Source organism: Sylvia atricapilla, chromosome 2, assembly GCF_009819655.1.
Source record: "Sylvia atricapilla isolate bSylAtr1 chromosome 2, bSylAtr1.pri, whole genome shotgun sequence".
NCBI classification, from domain to species: Eukaryota; Metazoa; Chordata; class Aves; order Passeriformes; family Sylviidae; genus Sylvia; species Sylvia atricapilla.
In genome coordinates, this window is record NC_089141.1 from 8,853,341 (window position 1) to 8,877,404 (window position 24,064).

A 24,064-nucleotide genomic window follows, 5' to 3' on the forward strand; every position below is an offset into this window, starting at 1 on the left:
CCCCCTGGGATTTGTATCTCCAGCTACAAATGACACATGCAAAGGTACAAAGATTTCTGCATCTCCAGGAGGAGCCTTTGGACCCTGAGCCCCACCAGTACCACGTCCTGAGACAGATGTGCTCCATGTTTCAAGAGCCAGAGTCTGGGAGCAGGACATTTTCACCCCTCCAGCCCCTGGGGGCCAAAGGAGTGACCCCCACCCACAGGGGAGCCTTCTCCCTTCTCTCCAGCCCCAATTCCTTGCTCCCAGGCATGGCCTGGAGACACTCCAGCCTTGGCCAAGGGGGCATGCAGGGACCTGAAGCCCCCCTGGGGCTGGCAGCCCATGGAGCGCGGGAGTGGGGAGTATGAGATCATGAGTTTTGGAAGTGTGAAGTTCTCCCGGGTCCTGCTCCTGCAGACATTAAGTCATTTTCCTGAGGAAGTGCCGTATGACGTCGATCTGGTTACAGGAGTCGGGAGCTCCAGCAGGAGCTCCAGCAGGACCACAGCAGAGGTGAGGAGCAGGAGCACCAGGACACCCCGACCTGTCCCTCTGCCACAGCAGTGACACTCCAGGGGTCCAAATTCAATATAAATCCTGGTATTTCAAGGTTTCAGATGCCCAAAAACACTCCGTTGAAAGCTTCCAGCCCTGGTTTTGATGGAAGAAATCTTCACCCACTCCACCAGGGAAATGTCTTTGACTTCCATGCAGTCAAATATCACAACCCTTGGAAATCAGGATTTGACATATTATTTAATTAATAAGGACAAATGAAAACAAACAAACAAACAAACAAATCTGTGTTTAAATGGAATTTGTTACTTATTGTTACCTTTATAAACACCCCCTCAACTCTACCAAGAACAACATAACCACTACAGCAGGGTGGGTTTTTCTCTCTACAGTTAAAACTTCCGTCATTAAACCAGAATAAGGTTGTTGATTCTCTTCCCAGGCCACAGCACAGACACAAACCCAGCAATGCTGCTGGGGTGCAGAAGCTCCTCTCAACCAACCACTGACGACACCAGCCCCTGTCTGACACCAGTCCCAGCTTCAGGAGTCCTCAGCATCACCCCCTCTGGGAAATCTTTTCCATCTATCAGCCTTAGCACCAGCCACGCAGAAGGTCCAGACCAAGAGCACCTTCCTGGTTAACAGGATTGCTGTGCCTTATTTTTCTCCCATAACAGGTTCCTCAGAACCATGTGCTGTGACACGCTTCCTTCAGCGGGCAGATGATACGTCCAAGGAAAAACTCTTCTCTTGTCTGGTTTATGGCTGTAAAAAAAGCCTTCAGATAACCCAACACCTACCCACGCCGCAATGCAGCTGCACTGTTCCCCTGTACCTGCCTGGTGTTATCAGCAGTGCCCTCTAATCACCCTTCCCTCTGACTCACTGGCCTCCAAGGCTAAAGATCCCATTCTTTCCCAATAACAGTAAAGCCTTCCCCCAAGTACTCTGGAGCCAATTGGGTGGGAAGCCTCAAGGATGTTTTTGTAAAGACAGAACACCAACAGTGTCCCAGTCTATAATTAGGCATCTGAGCAAGTTACTGAGGATATGCTCAAGGAAGAAAAGAGTAAGAGAATTTTATATGCACTGCTTTGTCCAAAAAAAAATTATGAAAGGCAGAGCAAAAACTATTTACCAGTCTTAGGGGGAAAATGAAGTACGTTTCATTCAGTTAAAGCTGAAGCAGATGTTCAATATTGGTGTCTGTGCCTGAAGATCTACTACATTACGGCTTCTACCCCATGTGAACATCTGGATCAATCTGAAGAGCTGAGGGTATACAAAGAGGGGAGGAAGACACCACAACTCCTCTCCTAACTTAGCACCAAAGGGGTGATTACAGAAAATACAATTTCACGTGAACAGATTTAACAGCCTTTCAAGATGTTGCTTCTAGCTGGCAGTTCTCACACTGCTTAGTGAGGATGACTGAAATTATTGCAGTAACAAATAAGAACTTTTCTCTGATACAAAATCTAGTCCAGAGGGCTTCCTTACACAGTAAGCAGGACACCTTGCGTAACCAGGGGTTGCATGTTGGCCCCTACAAGGAGCAGCAGCTTGCAGAGAGCCACACGAGAAAAGGGAGAAACACTCCCGAGCTGCCAAGAGGACTGGGAGATAGACCCAGTTCATTTCTTCTGGAAAAAGCCCATGATGGATGCCTGTTTGTTGGCTCTGTTGACAGGAGCTGCCCCTTTCTTCAGGTTCTTCCTTTCTTCCTTTGGTTCTCTTTTAGCGGGCAGCACAGGTTGCTTGTTTGGAGCTGGTGCCTTGGGCTTGGGGAATTCATCCTCACTGTCCGTGCAGGATTCACTCTCGTAAACCTTCTCAGTCACTGGTGGAAAGAAGAGGGAAGTGAGGAGAGGATGATGATGGTTAAGCCATCTCTATATTAAAGACCTCCTCATCTCAGCCTTCCCATTGCACTCCTCGAAAGGGATGTTTTGGGTTCAAGGAGCTCATGTCAGACACAGGAAGTCCATTGCTCAAGGTTAAACAGCAGGAAATGGCCTCAAGTTGTGCCAAGGTGTTGGGTATTAGGGAAAATTCCTTCCATAAAAGGGCTGTCCAGCCCTGGCACAGCTGCCCAGGGAATCCTCGTCCCTGCAGGGATTTAAAAGCCACGTGGATGTGGCACTTGGGGACATGGGCCAGTATTGCTTTGGCAGTGCTGGGGAACCAGATGGAGTCAATGACCTTAGAGGGCATTTCCAACTGCAGTGATCCTGAGATTCTAATTCCTATGGCAAAGGCTGACAAGCAGCCATCAGAAAGTGATGAATCTGAAGGAGATCAGAATCAGTAGCTTAGCATTAGACAATGGAACACCTACTTTATGGCTAAACCCCACCATTCTGACTTGGTCTGATTTCCACAGGGGCCAAAGCAATCAGACTGCCCAAAAATCCAGGCAAGACAACCTAGAGACATCCCCAAGCTGCTCTCAACAACACATTGTACAGTTAGGGAAGAGCAAAGCAGATGTCCCCCATCTCAAGAGGCATAAACCCTTTGGGGCAGCTTCTTTCCATAGAGGTGGCCAAACAGGGCAAATACAAAGCAATCCTTTGTAAAAAATCAACCCAAAGGCGTGTCTGCAATCAGGGACTCTGCCTTGAAGGGGACTGCCAGCTCACTGCTGTCAGTGTCCAGTGATGGAAAGCCCAGGGATATAAAACAACGCTCATGGAAATTAAACTGGAGTCAGCTCCACTGATGAAAGCCACTGTCAAATCCCAGTAAATGTTGTTATATCAGCTTTCCCAGCAGTGCTCTGGGATTCTTCTAGTAAGCCATTTTTCTTTAGCAACTGTATTCTTTTAAACAGATGTCTTAACTTCCCTTCTTCTGGGAAACTGGCTTTCACTTGTATTAATGCATCAAATTAAATAATATTTCCTACGTCACCAGAGACTGGGAAGAGGAATGCTATGAAATCCTCCTGGGCAGCACTAGCTGAACCTCAAACAGAGACTGCAAACCAAGCAATCTCCCTTCAGAGGCAACAGGCTTTCCAGGGAGCAGCTTCCACATACTACTGGGTGAACTTAAAAACCTTATCCTGTTGTCAGGAGCCCTGTCAGGAACCAGTGGTAACTCCTGAAGCATGCAGTTAACCCCCTCCAGTTGCAGTAACACAGCTTAGATCAACTTTCTTTGGCTGCAATCTCAGCTGAACTTCAGAAGTCTGTATTTGCAGCACCTATGGTACACAGATACAGTTACTGATGCTGCATTCACAGCCACTATCTAAATCAGAGTGGCTCAAATGATGGGAGCTCTAAAATGCTGTAACATGAAATTCCCTCCAATACACGTGTGGCTATTCCAATCTCTAAGACCATGTGTGCCCTTTGAAGCTTTAGAAAGTGCAAGGTAGAAACACACAAGCTTAAACCTCAACAATTCCCCTTTACTAGAGACTAAGAGCAGGCCCTCAATTCATGGATTTCTGTTGATGCCTAGGAATGTGTCTTGTGCTTAACTCCACACAGACTTTAATTGCTCAATTTCCCTCAGGGCTAATCCCTAAATTACTTTTGCTTTTTGACACCAATTCCTTGCTATTGCAGCTATTGTGAAAACCATCACTTAAAATTGTGGAGAAATATAAAGTACAGCCTCATTGTAATGTTAGGGTTTAACATCTCTTAAAACCTAGTGTTAGTTTAAAAATAAAAGGACAGCAGGGAGAGGGAAAAAAACCCTGTATTTCAAAGAATAACTAAAATTGACACTAGCCTGGGAGATCTGCAAGTTATTTAGCCTTTGAATTATTAGGACTGTGCATGGAAAGGGTAGGCAATGGAAGGGAGGAGAGAAACTGGACAATAACCAGACAGCAAGTCCTGCACAACAGGCTGGAGGATTTGCAGTAGAGAAAGCAGTATCTCCTCCCTACCCAGTTCCTCAGCATCCCAGCTCCATCCCTCTCTCCATCCCACAGGATCTGTCTCCCAAGAGCACAACAGGGCCTTGCATTCCCTTTTTATAAAATGGATTTCAACTGTAAAACCAGGAGTCTGGATTTTCCAAGGGACTATGAAACCCTGATGGGGTGAAGAGCAGAGAAAGAAAGGCAATATTCCCAGCTGAACCTGGAAGACATTTCTGTGCTCTAGATACAGAGTTTGTACAAATCAACTCTCCATCTAATGCTATTTTGTTCCATTTTCCTTCCAAGTGTTTTAATGGCTCTATCTGGGATGGGAGAGCAAAACACCCCAAAAGGTAATCAGCCAAAGCTGTCGATAACTCTGTGCAAGTCCAATTTTTGGACAAGAATGCAGTACTTGGCATTTCAGTCCCAGTGCAGCCAGCTGCTGAGAGCTACAGCTTTGTTTCTTTAAAGGAGACACAGCAAGTTAATGGGAAGCAGAAGATGCAGCTCTGCAGACAGGTGCAAACACAGGCTGAGTCTGGGCCGGGCAGCTCCAGAGCTGGGCCCAGGAATGCCCAGGTCCCTCCATGCCCAGCAACACCACAGACCTGTACAACAGCACCACATCTTCCCCAGCACTGGCTGAGCTCCTCTGGCATCCCCTCGGCCCAGCCAGGCTGAGAATGAAAGCACCTCATACAATCAGGCTGACAACAGCATTACAAAAAACACATTCCATGCTCTTAAGTGTTTAAAGCCTCCAAAAAAAGACCCCAAAACACAACAAAACCCAAACCAACATATTCTGAAGGTATGCATCTCTACTTCAATGTCATGAAGGAAATGGAGCAAACAAAGGAAACATGGAGGAAATTATTACAGTGGTGTTACAGTGGTGTTACAGCTTTCTCCAGGTCACAGGAGGAAGCAGAGTCCACTCAGACTGGAATTCAAAGCCTCTGGCTCTCAGGACTTCTGCAGGGACTCTTTTCCCTTCTGAAAGCAGAGCCACCCTTATCAGAAACAGAAACCCTATAAAGTATTTAAGCCCCAACTTATTCCCTGTTTATCTGAGATACTGTAAATTTCTTTAGTTCTGCATGGTTCTGGATTTATCCTCAAAGGAAAGAAAGAAAAACAACAGAGTTATCTCAGCCAGAATTTATCCCAAACCCTAAACCTCTTTCTGTACCATCTTTAAAAGCTTGCAGCTTTGGAGAGGAGAGGAAAATGAAGGTGGCAATCATGATGGCAGGAAGAAAGTGAAAAAAACTGAAGGAAAAATCTGTGAATAATCAAAAAAGGGTAAGGATTTAGCTACAGCTCTGATCCCGTACCCAGGCCTTCACCAGAGGCACAGACACCTCAGTCTGGGAGCAGGAGCTCCAAGTAGGATAACTAAGTGATTTTGTGAACCTCTTTCTAAGTCTGGGAGAGGCTGGCCTGTTAAAATAGCCAATAAAGTGAGTGTAGGGCACATCCAGTCTTACCCATGCAGCCTTCCTCTTCATCAATAAACATCTTGGATTTCAGCACACGCTTCCGCTTCCTCTTCCTCCCTGCAGCTGACCCCTGGAGGACATTGCAGCATTGTGAGAAACCAGGAGCTCGTTTCTGGCAGTCAATCACTCTAATCTGCTCTCACCTCTGTGGATGCAGGCTCCAGTTCAGTCTTCAGAGCAGGGACAAGTGGTGGAGATGGAGCTCTCTCTTCCTCACGTGTGGGGGACGGTGGGATATCTGCTAAGAAGAAGAACACCTTGATGGCACACGGGTCTAATGCTACACACTGCGCTTCCCAAAGGAAGGAGAGTGGGATAGGATGGGAGAAGTGTGCTGGGAATTTTTGGTAAGCTAAAAAAATTGGTTCCACCAAGGGAAACTTTAAAACCAGGCACAGGAACTGGCAGGTTTTAGCTATACATTTCACTTACTTGTTAAAAAGACTGACTGTAATTTGTTTAGAAATTAAAAGAGGTGGGGTGTGGTAAAACAGTTGTTGCTTCACTGGTGGTGCTACACATTCCTAACAATCCATGCTATTGGCTTAAGCCAAGATTGAAGTGCAGTACATTATCACACATCTTAAAAGATCATTAAGGGACATCTCACACATTAATTTGAAAAAAACCACCCAAACCCAAAAAAGCCCACAAAACTCCAAACCACCAAAAAAACAAAGCTGGTTCTCTCATTGTTTCATCTCCTTTCTCTCCTCTGGGTTCAGTGGACTCCCATCAATGCCAAGACTGATCAAACCAGTCCAGGACACCTTCACGCATTTGTACGGAGCAAAGTGACCTCTGGAGCCTCTACCAGCAACATCAAAGTGAGACAAGCAGGGCTTTAGACCAACGAGTAAGGCAGGGTCACCCTCCCGTGGGGCTGGCAGGGGGACAGAGCTCCAGGAGATCCAAGTGAGGAACGCTGCCATGCAATCCCTTGGATGTGGGGGAGAGCTGGGAACGTGGGGGAACAAACTGCTCCTGTGACCTATTGCTTCAGCACGGCATGGATGTGACTGGAGCAGACAGTGCCTGCCTGGCTCCTGCTCTCAGCCCTGCTGGCTGCAGCACCGCCCTCATCCCAACACGGAGCCGGGCTCTGGAGCCGTCCCGAGGGATGAGGGCGGTGTGAGGAGCTCCGGCGCTGCCAGGCACACGGCCAGCTGACCTCCGAGGTTACCCAGGGCTCCAGTGGAGCTGCTGGGCTGCCAAGGCCCAGTCATAAATTACACTCCTCAAACACGCACTCGGCCTCCCAACTACTGCAGTAAGGAGGCAGAGGAATGCAAACACAGTGGGATAACGTGCCTGGGGCTTCACCTTGCTCCGAGCGCTGTGAGGACAGAGCCAAACAACGGCTCTGCTCCCAGGTGGAAGTGCTGGGGTGGCCGAGGGGCTGCGGGGAGCTCACTACTCTCAGAGTTTATCCCAGCCTCACAGCACCATGGGCTAAGGCCTCTACAGACTGCCCAGCACCAAACCTGCACTACCCAGGCTGGCCTCAGCCTTTGGAAATTATCTTCAGGAGAGGATAAGCTAAGAGGGTTGAAAACCAGCCTGGTGAAAAGCTTCTACGGTGCTCAAGCAGAGGCTGCTGAAGGTGTGCCAGCTCCACTAGATTCCTTGGGGGGAATTTGGGCTTTTTTCAGCTTCCTTCAAACAATTTCCCCAGCTTTTGGCAGGCAGAAGGCACCTTCTCCCCACGTCAGAGTGTTTAGGACTACTATCAAGCTCTTTTATTACTTTATTATCCTCTTCTAGCCAACACAGCCCTCTGACATGTGATAACTCCTGAGTCAACCACTAGCTGCTGCCCACAGTTTGCTCAACAGCAACAGCTGCATGAAATGGATACAAGCTGGGCAACTGGATGGACCAAAGATGTAAATCCTGGCTTTGTTCAGTTTGCTCTGACCCTGCCTGGAAAAACTGTGAGAAGCTTTAGTGCTTCTACTGTGGCTCTCCAAAACCCATGGAGTTTGTAGGTCACAGTGCCACTGCAATCACCCTCCAAAGTGGCTGTAAAACACTTGTCAACACTGTGAAACGCTGCCTATGTTGGTACAGCTGAGGCTGCCAAACCTCCTGTCCTCTGTGGGCACATTTGTGGAGTTTATCCTGGCACTGGAAGCAAAACAACCTGCAGTGACTAAGGAACCCTCATACCAATATAACTTTTTAATGAAAAATCATTTAAATGGAGAGGATTGTGCCTTATGCCCTCTTTGCATTTCCAGCGTGGTACAATGTGCTGAAGCTGGTGTAAGGAGAGCTTATTTAGGGCTACTTTTAGTACCTCAAGAGCAGACTAATATAGAACAAGGCAGAAGGCCTGGCCTGACATGGAATTGCCCATAAGCTTTCACATCAGCCATGCAGGCTGATTTTCACACCCACAAAACCTTGCTGAGTATATCTATCACTCCAGATCCCATTTTGCTCTCTGATGCTGTTGATTCACGTTGCCCCTGCTCTCTGGAGAAACCTGTTTCCAACCTCCCCAAGGACAAAAGCCCTTGAAGTCCAGCTCCTGTATATATGTACATATATATATAAAATTTTTCTTTTTATCCAACTCAGTCTTCTACTTCAATACGGAATATAATATTACTGGTTTGGATTCATTAGAAATATTCCAAACAATTCAAATCTATCTTCTTTCATCTGGTTGGATTCAGAAGGGCAAGCAGCAGGACCAAAGGCTTGAGTTCTCTCAATTCTCATTACTTCTTTTGAAAGGGTAAACTGAGTGATATCCAAATTTGTATACATGTGCTGTCATTTGCATAAATTTACAAGTCTAATTCATGACACAAAGAACTGAAGAACAAAGAGGGTTCTGATGCAGGAGCAGCAACAGCAGTGACAAAAAACCTCCCCAGTGCCTGACCACCCTCTAAGGGAAGAACTTTTCCTTAATATCCAACCTAAACTTTCCCTGACACAGCTCCAGCCATTCCCTCAGGTTCTATCCCTGGTCACTAAAGAGAATAAAAACCTTGGAATAAATGAAACAAGGAGGTATCCCATTCAAAAGCATTAACTGTTAAACACATGCTGAGGTCATGCAGGTATCTCACAGGAGACCAGAGCGTTCTAACATTCCAAACTCCTGCCTGATCTCACTCACAGGATGGGAAGAAGCTGAGAGATTCCAGCCAAGCAAGGATGGGATGATTTCAAAATTCCCTCCTCAGAGCTAAACAACTCAGCTTGTCAGTAGGGGAGTGATGAGAAAATGGAAAGACAAACATTTAAAGAAATAAACACCAAAGAGTGTGGGCATATATGTGTATATATATTTTATAGCCAAACAAGGAGTTTCACACTGGAATGTAATGGAATTAAGGCTGATCATGAATAACAGCTTCCTGAGAGATTTACCATCCTGTGGAATAGTCTCAGAAGTGATCTATACCTCATGACAAAGATAATTTGAAACAATGTGGGCAGCAGGGAAACAATGAAAAGAGATACCAACAGCAGCCACCTCTCCCTGGCACTGCCGATTTTCCTGAGGTCCTGGTTGCTTCCCATGTGCCAGCCATACTAAATGAGGAATCAGCTCAGGATGTCCTGAGGGACTCCACCTCCTCACCAACACACCCCATTTGCTGTTTCACCTTCTTTTACTGAAGCTCTATCCCAAACTGGTGGTTTCAATTACTCGTCCATAATGATCCCCAAGTTCTTTTCCACAGCAGTTTGCTGGATGACTGTTCCACTTAGCACATGATCTCAAGCTCAATTCCAATTTATTTTCCAGTTATCTATATTAAACGGCATTTGTCACCTCAATTATCCAAATTCTTTGGGATCCAGCCCTGCTGTTCCTCATTATAAGCCCAAATCTTGCAATGTTCTGGGCACCCCACTCCTGTCACAGCCACCGAGGAGACGTAGAGTCGCATCGGATATGGCTCAACTGCTTTGCCTCCAGCTTCCCCATTATTTCTTTTCTTTTTGGATGTCTTGCTTCTAACACTGTCTTCCAAACCCTTTCTATGAACAGACAGAACAAAGATACTAAAAATGACCCTGTGAGGAGAAAGAGGCCATCTGTGAGTGTTTCCTCCCCACATGAACTGGTCCTGGCCAGCCCTACGGCTCCGGAAGGCGCACTATCTCTCACAAGAGATTTGGGAACCTCCTGCCACACATCAGTGGCACTGGCAGCACACTTGGTGAGGAGATAGCCAGGTCTGAGGTAAGCTAAAACAAAGACTGAATATTTTTTTGTGACATCTCAACTCTATGCCCAAGTGCCTGCAGCACAAAGATAAACAGAAAGCTCAGGCTACAGCCATTTCCATGGTCTTTAGTTCTTTAAACTATTCCCTCAATCGCTGACCAACAGATTTGGAGAGTAATGTTTTGGAAATCAGACCTACATGCATGATTGTTTACAGATCTTTTTACCTTCCTCATCACTGCTGTCAGACTGAAGTTGTTTGATTCGCTTCCTCTTTTTCTTGACATTTTCGGGATCTCTTTCTTCCTCGTCATCTGACCTATCCGTTCTCTTCGTTTTACTGCCATGGAAAATAGAGGGGAAGAAAGGGGAATGAACACCCATTATCTCTCATCTGTGCATGAAAGCATCACGTGCATTTGGACAAGCACATTCCTCATGGAAGGAAATCAAACACCTCTTAAAAACACGAGCATCTCATACTCAGAACTGTACACCCACTGCACAACCAGGCATAGGTGCACGGGCATTTCCAGACCTCTCATCCTCCCCCAGATCCAGCTCTCCAAAACAAGGAGGATTTCTTCAGCCCCTCTGCAGTTCAGCCCAGTACCTCACCTCGCTTGGCCACAGCAGCCTGGCAAGAGTGTATTTCTGATCTTGTCTCTTTAGCTCAGGCTCCCAATGTCCCCAAAAGCATCACTCAGAAGCTCTTTTGACAGACTGCTTGCCACTGACTGACTATGAGGTAGTGTCTCAGAATCCTGGAGCCATTTTTAAAGACTACTGGAAAAATAAAATAGCTTCTTTCTTTTTAATGTTGGCGAGACGTGTCAGACGAACAAGCCTGGAGGCTAAAGGCCCACATATCCTCAAAGAGCTGGGACAGCCCGAGTGGCCTTCCCTGCTCCATGCTGCCAACACCTCTGGGCCCTTGGCTTCCTGGACAAGACTATCAATAAGACAAGCAGTTAGTGCTAACTGCGATGGTGGGCTGGGTGGTGTGCTTACCTATTTATTTAAAAATGGATTGAGACCACCAATTAATTACTCATAGGCCACCAGAGAGCCATCAGACTGTAGTGATTCCTTGTCTCTGTCAGTTTGGGTTGGATTAAACACAAAGGGCTGAACTTAAAATTAACTTGGAGCCTCAGCCCAAAGTAAACCAGTGGCATTGAAAGCAGCCGTACATGAGCTATGGACATCAACAAGCACAACTTTGTGCTGCAAGCTGTGTACATACAAGCTTGGGAATATCCCACCTTCCCTGCAGGACAGGTGCTCCTGCCAGGCCTCCCCACGCTGCCTGCAGGGTCTCTCCCACGGCTGCTCACAGTGGGAGGTTGTCTCATGGAAAGCCATCCCCTCCCACTGAGGACAACCTGGGCCCTGTCCCTTGCCATATGCAATGGCACCAACAGCCCTGAGGCACCTACAGCAGCAAATGGAAAAGACACACCAGGAAAAAATCCTGAGAGATAATTTTAACACAATTTAGTAGATGGAAACAGGAGGTGAGCCAGCATTGTATGACCAGCCAGCTCCATGCAGGCTGTCCCCAAGCAGGTTCACAGGGACCCTGAAAGGCATGACCCACCTTCTCTTGTCCTTTTGCTGAATTCTAGCAGACTCTGCTTTCTTCCCAGGTTTCTCTGCTACAGAATTAGGAGATGACTCTGGTTCTGCCACAGCAACTGAAGGCTTCGCTACTTCTTTCTCCTCCTTCAGCTGCTCAGGCACAGAGTTGGCTTTGAGTTTATCTGTGAATAAACAATTCAAAAAGAACAAACGCTGGGCATTCAGATCAAATGACAACTTTTACAAAGCACCTAGCTAGCTCTGTGCACCAAGAATACACACAACACTACCTATCATGTATTTAGGGACCTAGGTCGACCAAGCTGTACCAGCCATAGGAAAAACAAGGGCATGCTTAAATTTCTAGACGATTTTCCCTGGTTCTGCTGTTCCTGATGTCAAGCCATGTGTGCTGTAGCAGTTAAAACTGTGGAAGAGGACTGGGAGGCAGTGGCAGGAGATCACCAGTGGGGTCAGAGGCTGCTGGGAGGGCCACAACATCGTGCCAAGGGTAGGAGTGCTGGGAAAACAGGCTGGCTGCTTCCCTGTGCAAGGGCAAACAGCACTGGAACGACAGCTCTCTTATTTATGAACAACAGCAGAAAGCCCAAGGACCCCACTGTTGTTATCTCGGGAGTTTCTGGCAATGGTGGAACCTTTGAAGCCAGGAGAGACATGTACATAGGGAATAAATCTTACTCCTGGAATCCCACCCTCTCTTGCACACACATAATCATTTCCAGTTCTGCTCTGTTTGCTCCTTCTCTGCAGCCACCTCACAAGTTTTCTTGATGTGCTCCCCGACAGCACGCAGCAGAGAAGGTAACCCCTTTGGAAAAGATGGAAACGCATCCACAAATCCTTCCCCATCACCACTGGGTCACCTTGACCATGCCACTCTGGGTTTTCAGCACATGAGCTTTGGTCTAGATCTCTCCTCAGACTTTATTCCAGTTAATTGTAGCAACTGTCCAAGCAGGGCTGAGCTTTGTCTGCTCAGTGCTGGAACTGTCCTCAGCAAACTCTGACAGATGTCTGTCAGAAAGTGAACTTTGCTGTTTACTCTCTCCCAAAATTCCCCTTTGAAGCCTCTTGCACTCACTGTTATAAGGGAATCTTTGAAGGAGGTCCCACAGTCCTTTTTCCAATATGCCAATATTTTAAAGCTTCAGCATAGTTTCTTTAGACTCGGGTAATTCAGAAGGGACTGCAGAGGCCACCTAGTCCAAACCTCTGCTCAAAGAGAAAGGCCAGCCCTTACTTTTATTCTCTATTTATCAGTCCTTCAGTTTTTAGGAAGGAAAGAAATTAACCCTACAATTAGGAAAGAAATTAACCCTAAAAATTAGGAAAAAAATTAGGAAAGAAATTAACCCTAAAACTAACAATGGGCTCCTCAGTGCTGTGTGATGAAAAGCAAGCACCATTAATATGCCATGCAACACAGGATTTGGCAAACATCTCACCAATAGCTGATCTTCCAGCCAGGAGAACTCACTTTAAATCAGATTTCTTCTGCACTAAAAATCCTTCCTGGGTTAGTCTGCTCAAATATGTCATTTTAATTGATCTCCCTCCAGCAAACTTTTTGTCTGAAAAATTCCACTGAAAACTCTTAATTTTTTGCTTTAAAAGCTGTGTGCAAAAACATTAACCCCTTTGAGTGCAAAAGAGCAGAAGAAAGTATGGAAAACTATTAGGAAAGAGGGGATAGAAAGAAAATCCAATGAGTTTGGTAGAGTGGGGATAGGGAGGGAGAGTTCTGCTCCTTTCTGTGTGCCTCCCATCACAGCTCTAGTACGAAACACTTCATTCTACTGAGTATTTTTTAATTTCTATCCAGCTTAAATAAAATACAATTTAAAAAAATACATCAAATAATCCTCAGGTTTGGGGGTTTTTTTCATTTGTATGTTTGGGGTTTTTTTAGCTACAACAGGCTGCTCCCTGACCGTGATGGCCTCTGAAAACAGAAAAGCACTTACTCATAGCAGCTTTTCCAAAGAAGTTGTTCATGATGCTGTTCTTTATTGATGGTTTGCTGCTTGTTGCAGACACCTGGAAGCAGAGAGACAAATAAACAGAGGAATTGCTCCCAGCCCTCAAGGAGCATAGCACTGCTCCTGGACAAGCAAAATAATAGATGGGATTTGTTCACACTGCCTTAGATTTTAGCAAATTCTCTATTTTGGAGAATTTGAAGATACTCACTACATGCATCAAAGGGGCCAGAGTAAGTTACTAAGGACTCCTTAGCCAGGCCAGAGATCTGGATCAGGCCACATTCCCATCTGATGGCTGACAGTGTTACTGAAATAAGTGCTTGCAACTAGGGTTCCCAGGAAAGAACTGTTCTTTTTGCAAACCATCAGTGCCTCAATTCACAGCAGCTGACAGAGGAAAGAACAGGGATTGGCCAAACCAGGAAGGCTTTATGTGGCACATAAGCTGTTTGCAAGGAAGTATCACTGCTCTGTTGCACCAATGCAGCCACCAAAGTGAGAAATCACACACCCCCCCCACCAAATAAAGTGCAGCCTCCTAATCCAAGTTATTTTCATGCAAATAAGAAGCAACCACAGACTAAAGTTCCCAAAACACGCAGGCTTCACCAGTTCTAAACTCCCTGCAAAAATCAGAAAAAGGAACCAAAACGTACTCAGCTGTTATAAAAAAGCCAACCCATCCACAGAGAGTGCTACCATTTTGACACCCATTTTTCTGGCCACATTGCTTTAAAAACACTTATACTAATTAAAATGAAAACATAATCCTGTCCTGAAAAACGGCAGTCCAGAAGATAAACAATTTAGTCTCACACAGGTCAAGCTCTGAAACTTCCCTCACCGACCAATTTTAAACACCTTGATACTTTTAAGACCTGGGCTTCTCACGTTTCACTTATTGCTCAAAACAAATCCTTTTAAGCACAATGGAGAGAGCAAGGCCCTCAGCTGGTGTGTATATTGGGCTAGCCGGAGACAACGGAACAATTGTCTCCACAAGGCAGCTATGCTGGTTTACACTTGCCGGAGATCCGGCTCCTCGGGGGATGCCAAGGTTATGGCAAATACGCTCTTGTGGAGAGATCAAGAGTGTGGCACGAGGCGTTTTTGCCCCAGGTGACTGAACACAGTTAAACACTTACAAAGGGTCACTGAGCACTCCCAGTGAGCCATGGGCTCAGCACCAGGAGCAGTGCAGGCGCGGCTGAGGTCACTGAGGTGGCGTGCGAGCAGATCATTAAAGCCATGAACCCGGGGGGGTCTGAGGCAACTTACACCCGGGGCCTCCTTGGCCTCTGCTTTGGTCTCCTTAGGTGTGTCCTGGGGTTTGGCCGCTGCTTTGGCCGCAAACATCCCCATGATCCCTCTCTGCTGCTGCGGGGGGGGTCTGGCAGCCGGGGGCCCGTGGCCATTGACCACGCTGGCAGCGTCGGGGCCCCTCTGGCTCTGCGCCGGCGCTCGGGGAGCGTCAGGCGGCGTCCTGGGCACGGCGGCAGCGCAGTGGATGGCGCTGAACCTGTGTGATGGAGTGAAAAATCCCATTAGCCTTCCCAGCTCTGCAGCGTTCACCTCGCCTTCCCCCCTCCTGCAGCGCCACGGCTCCTCTGGGCCTGGTTCTCCTGTTATGGAAAAAGGAGCAATTTAATCTGTGCGTGGGACAAGAAAGAAAGGCTGGCACAGAGCAAGAGACCTCTGATGAAAAGATCAGCTGAACCTGTCAGCAAGAGCCACAGCATTCGCATGTTAAACAAGCTGTGCAGCTTTCCTGGGGGGGAAAAGGACCTTCTCCACACCCAGGCTGGACAGGGAGCAGGCTGCATTTTATTCCTAAATGGGTTACACTCTCTAAAGCCTCTGGCAGAAGTTGTATGGCTGTGTGAGGATCTAAAACCTCTACAACTTTCTGATGCTCTGACAAAGCCCACAGCTGCTGCAACAAGCAGCCACACTCGGCCAGGTAAGCAAATCCCAGCTGAAACTGAACAATTGAAAAGGCTCAGAAGATATCCGTGACATTCCAATTTAACTATACAAAGTAGTTTCCATGTAATCCCTGAGACTGAGAAGCAACTTGGCTTATAATGGTCTGAAAGTTGATTGTTTGGGGATATGGAGATACAAGAACTAAATGACGTGCTCGCTGTTACAGCACAACTCACTGACAGTCAGGAATAGCAGTTCCCAAAAATAGCTGAACTCTGCTCCCCACTGTGCAAATCACAGGCGACGCTTTCCAGATTTCCCACAGAAATGCCACAAAAGAGCCCAGACTCACGCCTCCCAGCCCACCGAATTACACAGCATATTTCTATTTGCCTAAGAAATAAAGCAGCCTTCTGGCAGTTCATTTCTGTGCCTCAGCACTAGCTGCTCACGTGCACAGTCCACTTCTACTCCCATCAGGACCTGTATTAACAAAACAACACCATCTCCACAGCATTCCGAGGCTGCAGCAGCAACCTCTTGACATTCAAACCTTTAAAGGAAGGAAAACAGACATTGAAGAAAAAGAATCCTCCTCTCCTTTATACTTTCAATCTGTTTTTAACATGGTTAATACAGTCCAGTGCAGCTTGAGCTCCTTCTCTGCACACCACCAACCCTCCAATATACAACACTGTCACAAATTATATTGTCAATAGTTATGTTGACTGTGCAGCAGAGCTCAGCTAAACTTCCCACATTCCAAGTCAGCTTGCCTTGATGCCACTGTGTGACCATACCTTTATGGGCTTGACCCAAAATTCACTAAATGATCACTGAGAAAATAGGCAATACTTAGACTATGCTCTGCAAACAAGGAGCTGCTTCTGTTTGGAAAGCTGTCAATGGCAACAGGCATTAAACCCAGATATTGGCATTAGTTAGTACATCTAACCACCTCCACTGTCTTCACAGCAAAGCAGGTCCCGTAGGAACACAGAAGAGAACAAAGATCCTTGTCACAGAGCTGTGAAATATCTGGACAGACAGGGAGGTTCTGTTTGCTACAAACCTCCCATAATTAAACCTCTGCAGGTTCTGCAGGAATCTTTCCCAAGTGTCAAAGACAATCCATGCAACTGGCAAGAGAGAGGGAATGTGGTTCAGTTTGTATTTACTTCAGCTGGGTCACAAATTAAGGAGGTGCAATTTTTCTTAGTTTGCTTGGGAAAATCTGCTTCAAAGCTAGATTTACACACAGGCTTCAGAGAGCTTGTTCAGAACCAGGATTATCTAAACCTTCTGGATGTCTAAATCCCAAAGGATACAAGTATCCACAAGGCACAAGAATCACCACACTGGGGTTCCTAAGAGTAAACAGAGCGGAGCAAGGCAACTGCAGCCACACCCAGGGCATCACTCCAGTGAGGTGGGGTTATCCAGCAGCTTCCAGGGCATCCACACTCATGCCCCAAACACACAATTTCTAATTTCTCTGCCGCTCTCTTGTCAACACTTTGGATACAAACACTTTTCCCCTTTCAAATTCTATACTCTTCCTATGACACACCCTTCAGGCATCCTCCTTTAAACCAGATTGGTCATGGCACTGTGCATCCCCATGACTTCAAGCTGAAGCTGTCGTGGTGGGAACACACACAAATGAAAAGATGCAGCTGGCCAGGCGCTGCTCAGGAGGCAGACAGTGACTCCTGGAGACTGCAGTCCCTCCCAGTTCTGCTCCACTTCCACCATGAAGGACACTTCCAAGTGCTACCTGGACTGTTTTGTGTGCTTCTCCTACGTCTCAGAGATCACAGCCTACTCTGAGCTGGAACAAACCCACACAGATCAAAGCCCAACTCCTGGAGAAGGAGTTCCTGTGAGACATCTTCAGAAAGGTGGATGAGTCCAGAAGATGAAAACACAGTTTCACAGAACAGAAAGCAAACCCTTGTAAATGCTTTGCTAAGCACATCATTCATGGTTTTATCAGCCTGTTTCGATTTTCTCTTCCTGTGTGGCTGAGATTAAAATGGTCATGATTAAGAGTGGCCTGGAAAAGAGAAAAATGTTTCCAGCCATCAGACAAACAAGGTACTGGAACAGTCTCCCTGTTGGAGTAAGGACCAAGTGAACCTACTGTGAGCTCAGTTTACAAAACAATCACACGACGTGCTCTTTGGGCACTGGTCAGGCAGGACTTTGAGGATATCTTTTCCTAGCTTTCTAAAAATCCAGGCCTATCTAGTAAGCACTGAAGTGCAACAGCAGTCTGGAAATGCTTCAGAAGGAAGAGGGAGCCAGGACTCACTTGCTGCAGTGCTGCAGGTTTGATTTGACGATGTCATAGTCGGTGCTGTAGAGGGGGGAGCTGTCCTTGAGCAGAGCCTTCTGAATGCTGTACACGTGCACACTGGCAAGTGTGGACAGCTTAGACTTCATTGCTGAGGAAAAAGAGGAAAAAAGAAAGCCCTCTGTTAGCACACCCTTTAGGATGCAGAAAGACTGACAGACTACTTGACAGCAAAACTAGAATATAAAAAGGTCCAACCACATCTTCTCCCAAAGCTCACTAATGAAGAATTGAAGGTAACAACCTCCACAAGCCTGTCATGTTTTCCACTACACACTCTTGGCTCTTGCACAACTGATTTACGAGTGATATCTCCGTGTGTACCTTCAAAACATCCAGTGTATGGGATTCGGGATATCTGGGTGAGTACCTAAAGCTAAGGCAGAAGGTAGCTGGTCATTGCTCTGCCCTGCTGGAACTGCCCTCTGCCACTGGGGCTGAGTCCAGCACCACAGTGTCACCCCCATCAGTCTGCTGGAATCAAAACTTCATCTCTTTTATGCTACTTAGACTGCAATCCCCTGGAGTAAAGGGCTGGTTTTTAGGAATTCTTTGTTCATTGCTTATATTGTTCTTTCCACAGAGTCCTGGTCTGAGGCTGAGCTTCTAGGCACTGTAAAAATACACACAGTAATCATTTCTTGGGGCCAGTCCTAGACTATGCAGCCCTACTCCCATCAAAAATCTCAGCCTCTTCCAAATATAAGTCATACCTTTGGCCTGCCTTCCAATACAAAAACCATGAGCAACCCTTTCCTCCACAGCAAAACAAGAGCGTTACGCAGCACACATAACTCAACAAACATGACAGAGAGTAGTTGCACTGCCTGACAATCTCCTACCCCGAGGAAAACAGCCTGAGCTAGAAATCCTCTTCAGATTTCCAACAACGCAAGCCTTTCAAACAAAGTGAGGTCATTAGCACAGATCCTTAAGGTCACAAATACCACAGTGTGTTCTCAAGTGCCAAAGACGTTATTTGAAAGTGATGAAGAGCCTGAAGTTGTGTTTCAGTTCTGTGGGTAAGATTTCATCAGCAGGACCAGAGCTGGGAAGGTGGTGAGACAATGGACAGTGCACAGAGCAGTGTTGCAATGGGGTTTTTTCACCTTTCACTCACAAAAGTGAGGTAAATGTCCCATGAGAACATTTTAACACCCACGGTGTTGGAATCCAGGACATCCCCTTGGACGGGACTCGGAGTAGAGACTGCAACTGCATTGAACCAATAATCAGAATTACCAGTTTCAGCATTCTTGGCAGTCTGAAAGCTCACAATTGTTCTGAGACACTCTTGGTGTATTGTTGTCTCCCTGCTGTCAGTGGCAGGGAGGTAGAAAAGAATCACTGACAAAATATTCAGAATTAAAAAAGAAAAAAATCAGACTCAAATCACAAGCCTGAAGGTATTCAGCTGTTGGCTCAGATACTCCAAATTCTGAGAAACAGCTGGTACAAGAAGTACACACCTGACCCCAAGAGCCTGGCTGAGCATTTACGTGCAGATGGCAAGTTCTGAGCTTTGCTCATTTAGCTGTTCTTTCAAAGAAAAAAGTTAAAGCCACACAACTTCCCCAGTCTGCTTACCTTCGAGTTTATCCTCCCTCACTACTGCAACCTTGTGGCACTGGAAAAAAGAAATACAGTCTTAAAATCTGAGGTTGTATATGCAAGACTGCTATTTTCAGTTATTAAATAAGAAAGTCTAATGATTGTTGAGGCACAGAACACTGCCAACACCTTTAAACGCTCATCAGTTTTTAAAGCTCTGTCATCCCACTTTCCAGCTGCACAGATATCCCTGAAGAAAGCCTCTGTCCTGCACTCCTGGGTCTGGGAGATGAGACACAGATGAAGCAGAGCCTGCAGAGGTGTGCAGCAGAAGCAAAGCCAGTGGGCAGCCAGGAGCACACAGCACCCTGCACTGCCCGGGCACTCCAACTTGGAGCCCAGACACGGCACCAGGGAAGCAAAACACCACCAAAATGAAGCATTAATTTAAAAGCGAGTGTTTCTGGAAATGCGCTCTCTGGCCAGTCTTCGAGGTCTAGACCTGCTCCAGGACATTTACCAGCCTGTGGTTAATATTGGGAGGATCCAGAGAGACAGACTGAAAACCTCGCCACTAATTCTGGGTTAAACAAATACCATGGATCTGTCTGAAATCAGGGAAAATTCTCTTAAATTCAGGCTATAAACGCGACACTGCCTGTGCAGCTTTAATTAAATACATCCCACTATACAGAACTAATGCAATAAATAATTACCTTCCATTTCAGGCAGATCTGATTATTAAAAGACAATATTCCATGCATGTGAACCAGTTTATTATTTAGGAGAACAAATTGTTGGTGCTTTTTTACAATCTACAAATGAAAGCCAAGACACCCTGAGATTTACTATTCCTAAAAGAAGAGTGGATCATATTGTAATAGGTACTTGTGTATTTGAAAACACTTGGTGAGATGTCAAAGGCATTTAGTGTTTGGGTCTTAAACTTGTCTGTGGGCAAAGGGGAACAGACACTGAATTTTCCCATTTTCTCTTAAAAACCTCCAGGGTATCTGCCTGAAGTAGGAGATGACATTCCTGAAAATCTGACAAGCAGCAGTGAAGAAAAAGAAAGGAATTAAGCAGCAATTCCTTTGCTCAATAAGCTGAAGCACTTTAAATATAAAATACTGTAAATTAATTGGTACATTTCTTTTGTTTACCAGGATTAAAAAGTTGCTTTAATTAGGCAGCAAAAGAGAAAGTGGCAAGAAAATATATGCAGGTCAGAAGACAAATAAAGATGGGCAGTCCTTGCCCTCCAGTGCAGCAAGCAGCAAGGAAAGATCATGCAGTGTTAAGGAGGACTAGTGCAGAGGGATTTCCATCCCTCTCCCTTCAGGAGTGCGGCAGCTGGATCCGCGGCTTTCCGGCTACACCTACTGCCAGCAGGCAGCAGTGCAGGGCTCCGGCACGCCAGGGCTGGCCTGGAGCTCTCCCAGCCCAGGGCCCTGCAGCCACAGCCATCCTGCCTGAGCAGCCATCCACACTGCAGCATTCCAAAAGAAGAGATTTAAAACTAATGGGGAACAAAGGTCACCTTCATACAGCTTCCCTTGGGAGATCTAGTGGAAGATATAACCTTGGAAACAATAACCTTCCAACTCAGGCAGATTTGGAGACTGAAAGAGTATTTCATACATGTGAACCAGCTTATTCTTTAGGAGAACAAAAAAAAAGCTCATTGGGTTTTCATTCAATCTATAAATAAAAGCCAGCACACCCTGAGATTTACTATTCCTAAAAGAAGACTGGATCATATTCTAATAGATATTTGTGTATTTAAAAACACTTAGTGGGATGTCTTTGACATTTAGTGTTTGGGTCTTCAATTTGTGGGCAAAGGGGAGCAGACACTGAATTTTCTCATCTTCCTTTAAAAACCTCTGGGGTATCTGCCTGAAGTTGGAGATGACATTCCTGAAAATCTGACAAGTTCCATGCATTAAGCAGCAATTCCTTTGCTCAATAAGCTGAAGCACTTTAAATACTGTTAATAAATTCATGTTTCTTTTGTTTACCAGGATTAGGAAGCTGGTTTAATTAACAAGACAACTTCAACAGTGCATGTGCTGTTCCATTTGTTATTACTCCAAGCTACACAAGTTCCAGGCTCTCTCCAAACCCCACTCAGACACTTCCACACCACAGCAGATCCTGGGACGTGGGTAAGTTGATCTCAGAAAGGCCCCTCCACAAGGTTCTGTAATCTTTGCTGCCCCACAACAGTGAGAGGATTGAGATGAGTGACATCAGGATGAGGTAATTAGTTAAGAACCCTGGTGTGTTATTCAGCACTGTGCTCCCCAACCATGACCAAGTGATCTTTCCTGCCTGTTGTCTGCACACTGGGACAGACACTGAGAATTCTTTTTGTCCCTGTCCAGAAGCCCTGGCACACTGCAGCTCCTGCTGCAAAAAGAGCCAGTCCAGCTTTTGACCCCAAGATCACACAACAAGGCAGAAGAGACGGCAAAGGGCTCACAGACCCCTGTGAAAAGTGAAACACTCACAACATATCCATTCTGGAGGAGGTTCCCTGCTACCAGGTAGGTGACATGAAGCTGAGCTCCTGAGTTCTCCTTCCGTTTCCTCTCCACATAGTCATAGAGCATCCTGCCCAAAGAAACCAGCGTTAGCCACTAGAAAGGAAAGAGCCTGCAGCCACCCTCCCATGGAGCCCACGCTGCAAACAACAAGGAAAGCCAGCCTGACAGAGACACCTGTCACACAAGCACAGTTATTTTCCCCAGGATTAATTTAATCCTCCTGAGACCCTTCTCCTCTGCCACTGCGGAGAATCACAGTCCAACAGCTACAGAAACCAAAGGGTAAATACATTTAATAGTGGGTCTCACAGCCCCTGGGCAGCTTGTTCCAAAGTGCCTCCTCCAGAAAAGCATTTGTGAAACCCCTGAGAGAGGAACTGGAGACTTTTTGGTGCCTCATTGCCCAGCAAGCCCAGAAGACAGTCAGGCACATGGAGTAACACAACTGGCAGTGCCTGAGAAGACAGGCAGGGTTTTTAAATATTTCCAGAGGAATCATTTTAATGTGCTCAGGACAATGATGGAACCAGGAATTAACATGGAATTAAGAGGAACTACCCAGGCTGTGGGGGTGCAGTGACACCTACTGTTTAGCCTGGTTGACGTGGACACCCAGGGTGTAGCTCAGCCATTTGTACGTCACCTGGAAAAGGGGAAAAAAACAACGAAAGACTTTAATAAGAAAACCTTCACCTCCCAATTCCATAAACCCCCATCTCTGGCTTGTTGGTCAGTCAAATTCTTTAAACAGCCCCCTCCCTTCCAAGAAACTCACAACAAAAGTGAGAGCACTAGGGCACCTGTGCTTCAATGAGTACACTGAATTCCTGAGTCCTGTACCAAAGGGCGTGTGGGGGGAATTTCTGCCACTCTCCTGTGCTGGGGACACGGGGATCTCCAGCTGCACCAGTGGGCCAAATATTAGGATCTCAGGGCTGGAATCCCAGCCCTGCCGTGCCTTGCTGTGCCATTTTGACCAGGTACATCTTTGACACCTGTTCCTCTTCCTGCTCTGCTCTTTTAACCAAGCCCCAGGCTCAGGGCAGAAAACACAACAATTAAATTGTTTGTTTAGATTTTTCTTGGAATAAGCTACAAAGCCACAGGCTGCTCTTGTTCACATTGTCAGACAAGTTGCACCAACTTTGCTGCACCATTTTCTAGGCAAAACCCATCTTATTTTGTTTTGTTTTATTTTATTTCTTTCCAAATAAAACTTTGAAATAAAATTGGAAAGGAACAGACCCACGCAGAAAATCATCAGCTTTCTGAACTGCCTTCAAAATAGTTAGGGAAAGGGGGAAGAGAGGAGAAAGAACAGAGGGAGAGAAGGAAGAAGGAAGTGGGAAGGAAGAGGAAGAAGGAAGGGAAAGGGAAAAAGATGGGGAAAGGAGAAGGAAAGGGGAACTGAAGGAGGAAGGAGGAGGAAGGAAAGGGAGGGGGAGAAGGAAAGGGGAAGGAAAGAGAAGGAAAGTGGAGGAAAGGGAAGTGGAAGACAGAGGGTGGGAAAGGAGGAAGGGGTGGAAGGAGGAGGAAGAGGGGAGAAGACGGAGGAGAAGGAAGTGGGAGAGAAGGAAGAGGCCGGAGAACGGAGGAGCCCCCTCCGGGCAGCGCGGGACTCACGACGCGGTTCTGGTCGGTGACGAACTCGTCGATGTTCTCCAGGTACAGCTCGTCCGCCATGGCCGCGCCGGGCCCGCGCTTCCCGCGCGCCCCAGTGCCGCGCGCGCGCGCCGCCGCCATGGCAACGGCCCCGCCGCCGACGGCGGCCGCGCTGGGACACGGGGCGGCGCGCGAACGGCGAACGGGCGGCCCGGAACCCAGCGCTCCGGGCGGGGTGAGCGCGGGCATCGGCCACGGGCGGGACTCGATGGCCTCGGAGCGCTTTCCCAGCCTGATCAATTCCGTGCCGCTGTCAGGAACGTCTCTCCTGCACGCTCCAGGGACCTCCCAGAGTCGCTGCTCCCCGCCGGAGTGTATCCCCGGCACAGGTCTGGTGTGTTAAAGCCCT

General features: G+C 46.8%; 1 protein-coding gene across 2 annotated transcripts; it reads right to left on the reverse strand.

Moving 5' to 3' along the window:
* Positions 1-722: 722 nt before the first annotated feature.
* POLD3 (DNA polymerase delta 3, accessory subunit) lies at positions 723-23,771 on the reverse strand. Of its 2 annotated transcripts, none has more exons than XM_066340744.1 (12): positions 23,677-23,771; positions 22,641-22,696; positions 22,018-22,120; positions 19,541-19,580; positions 17,912-18,044; positions 14,950-15,190; positions 13,654-13,726; positions 11,688-11,850; positions 10,315-10,427; positions 6,036-6,130; positions 5,881-5,962; positions 723-2,344 (listed from the first exon to the last, which is right to left on the reverse strand). In XM_066340744.1, exons 1-12 carry the CDS (start codon positions 23,734-23,736, stop codon positions 2,139-2,141), a joined length of 1,365 nt encoding a protein of 454 aa, XP_066196841.1. In that variant the 5' UTR covers positions 23,737-23,771; the 3' UTR covers positions 723-2,138. The 2 variants fall into 2 exon arrangements, with proteins under 2 accessions (XP_066196841.1, XP_066196840.1); XM_066340743.1 differs by having other exon boundaries at positions 6,036-6,133.
* Positions 23,772-24,064: the final 293 nt, after the last annotated feature.

Bases quoted from the DNA above. Each gene is read 5' to 3' on its own strand.
- POLD3 (XM_066340743.1), bottom strand. From the start codon at position 23,736: ATGGCGGACGAGCTGTACCTGGAGAACATCGACGAGTTCGTCACCGAC. The intron at 22,121-22,640 runs GTAGGTGTCACT...TTCTTTGGGCAG, and splicing joins CACGTCAACCAGGCTAAACA to GATGCTCTATGACTATGTGG. The intron at 6,134-10,314 runs GTAAAAAGATCT...TCTTCTTCTTAG, and splicing joins TGACAGCAGTGATGAGGAAG to CAGATATCCCACCGTCCCCC.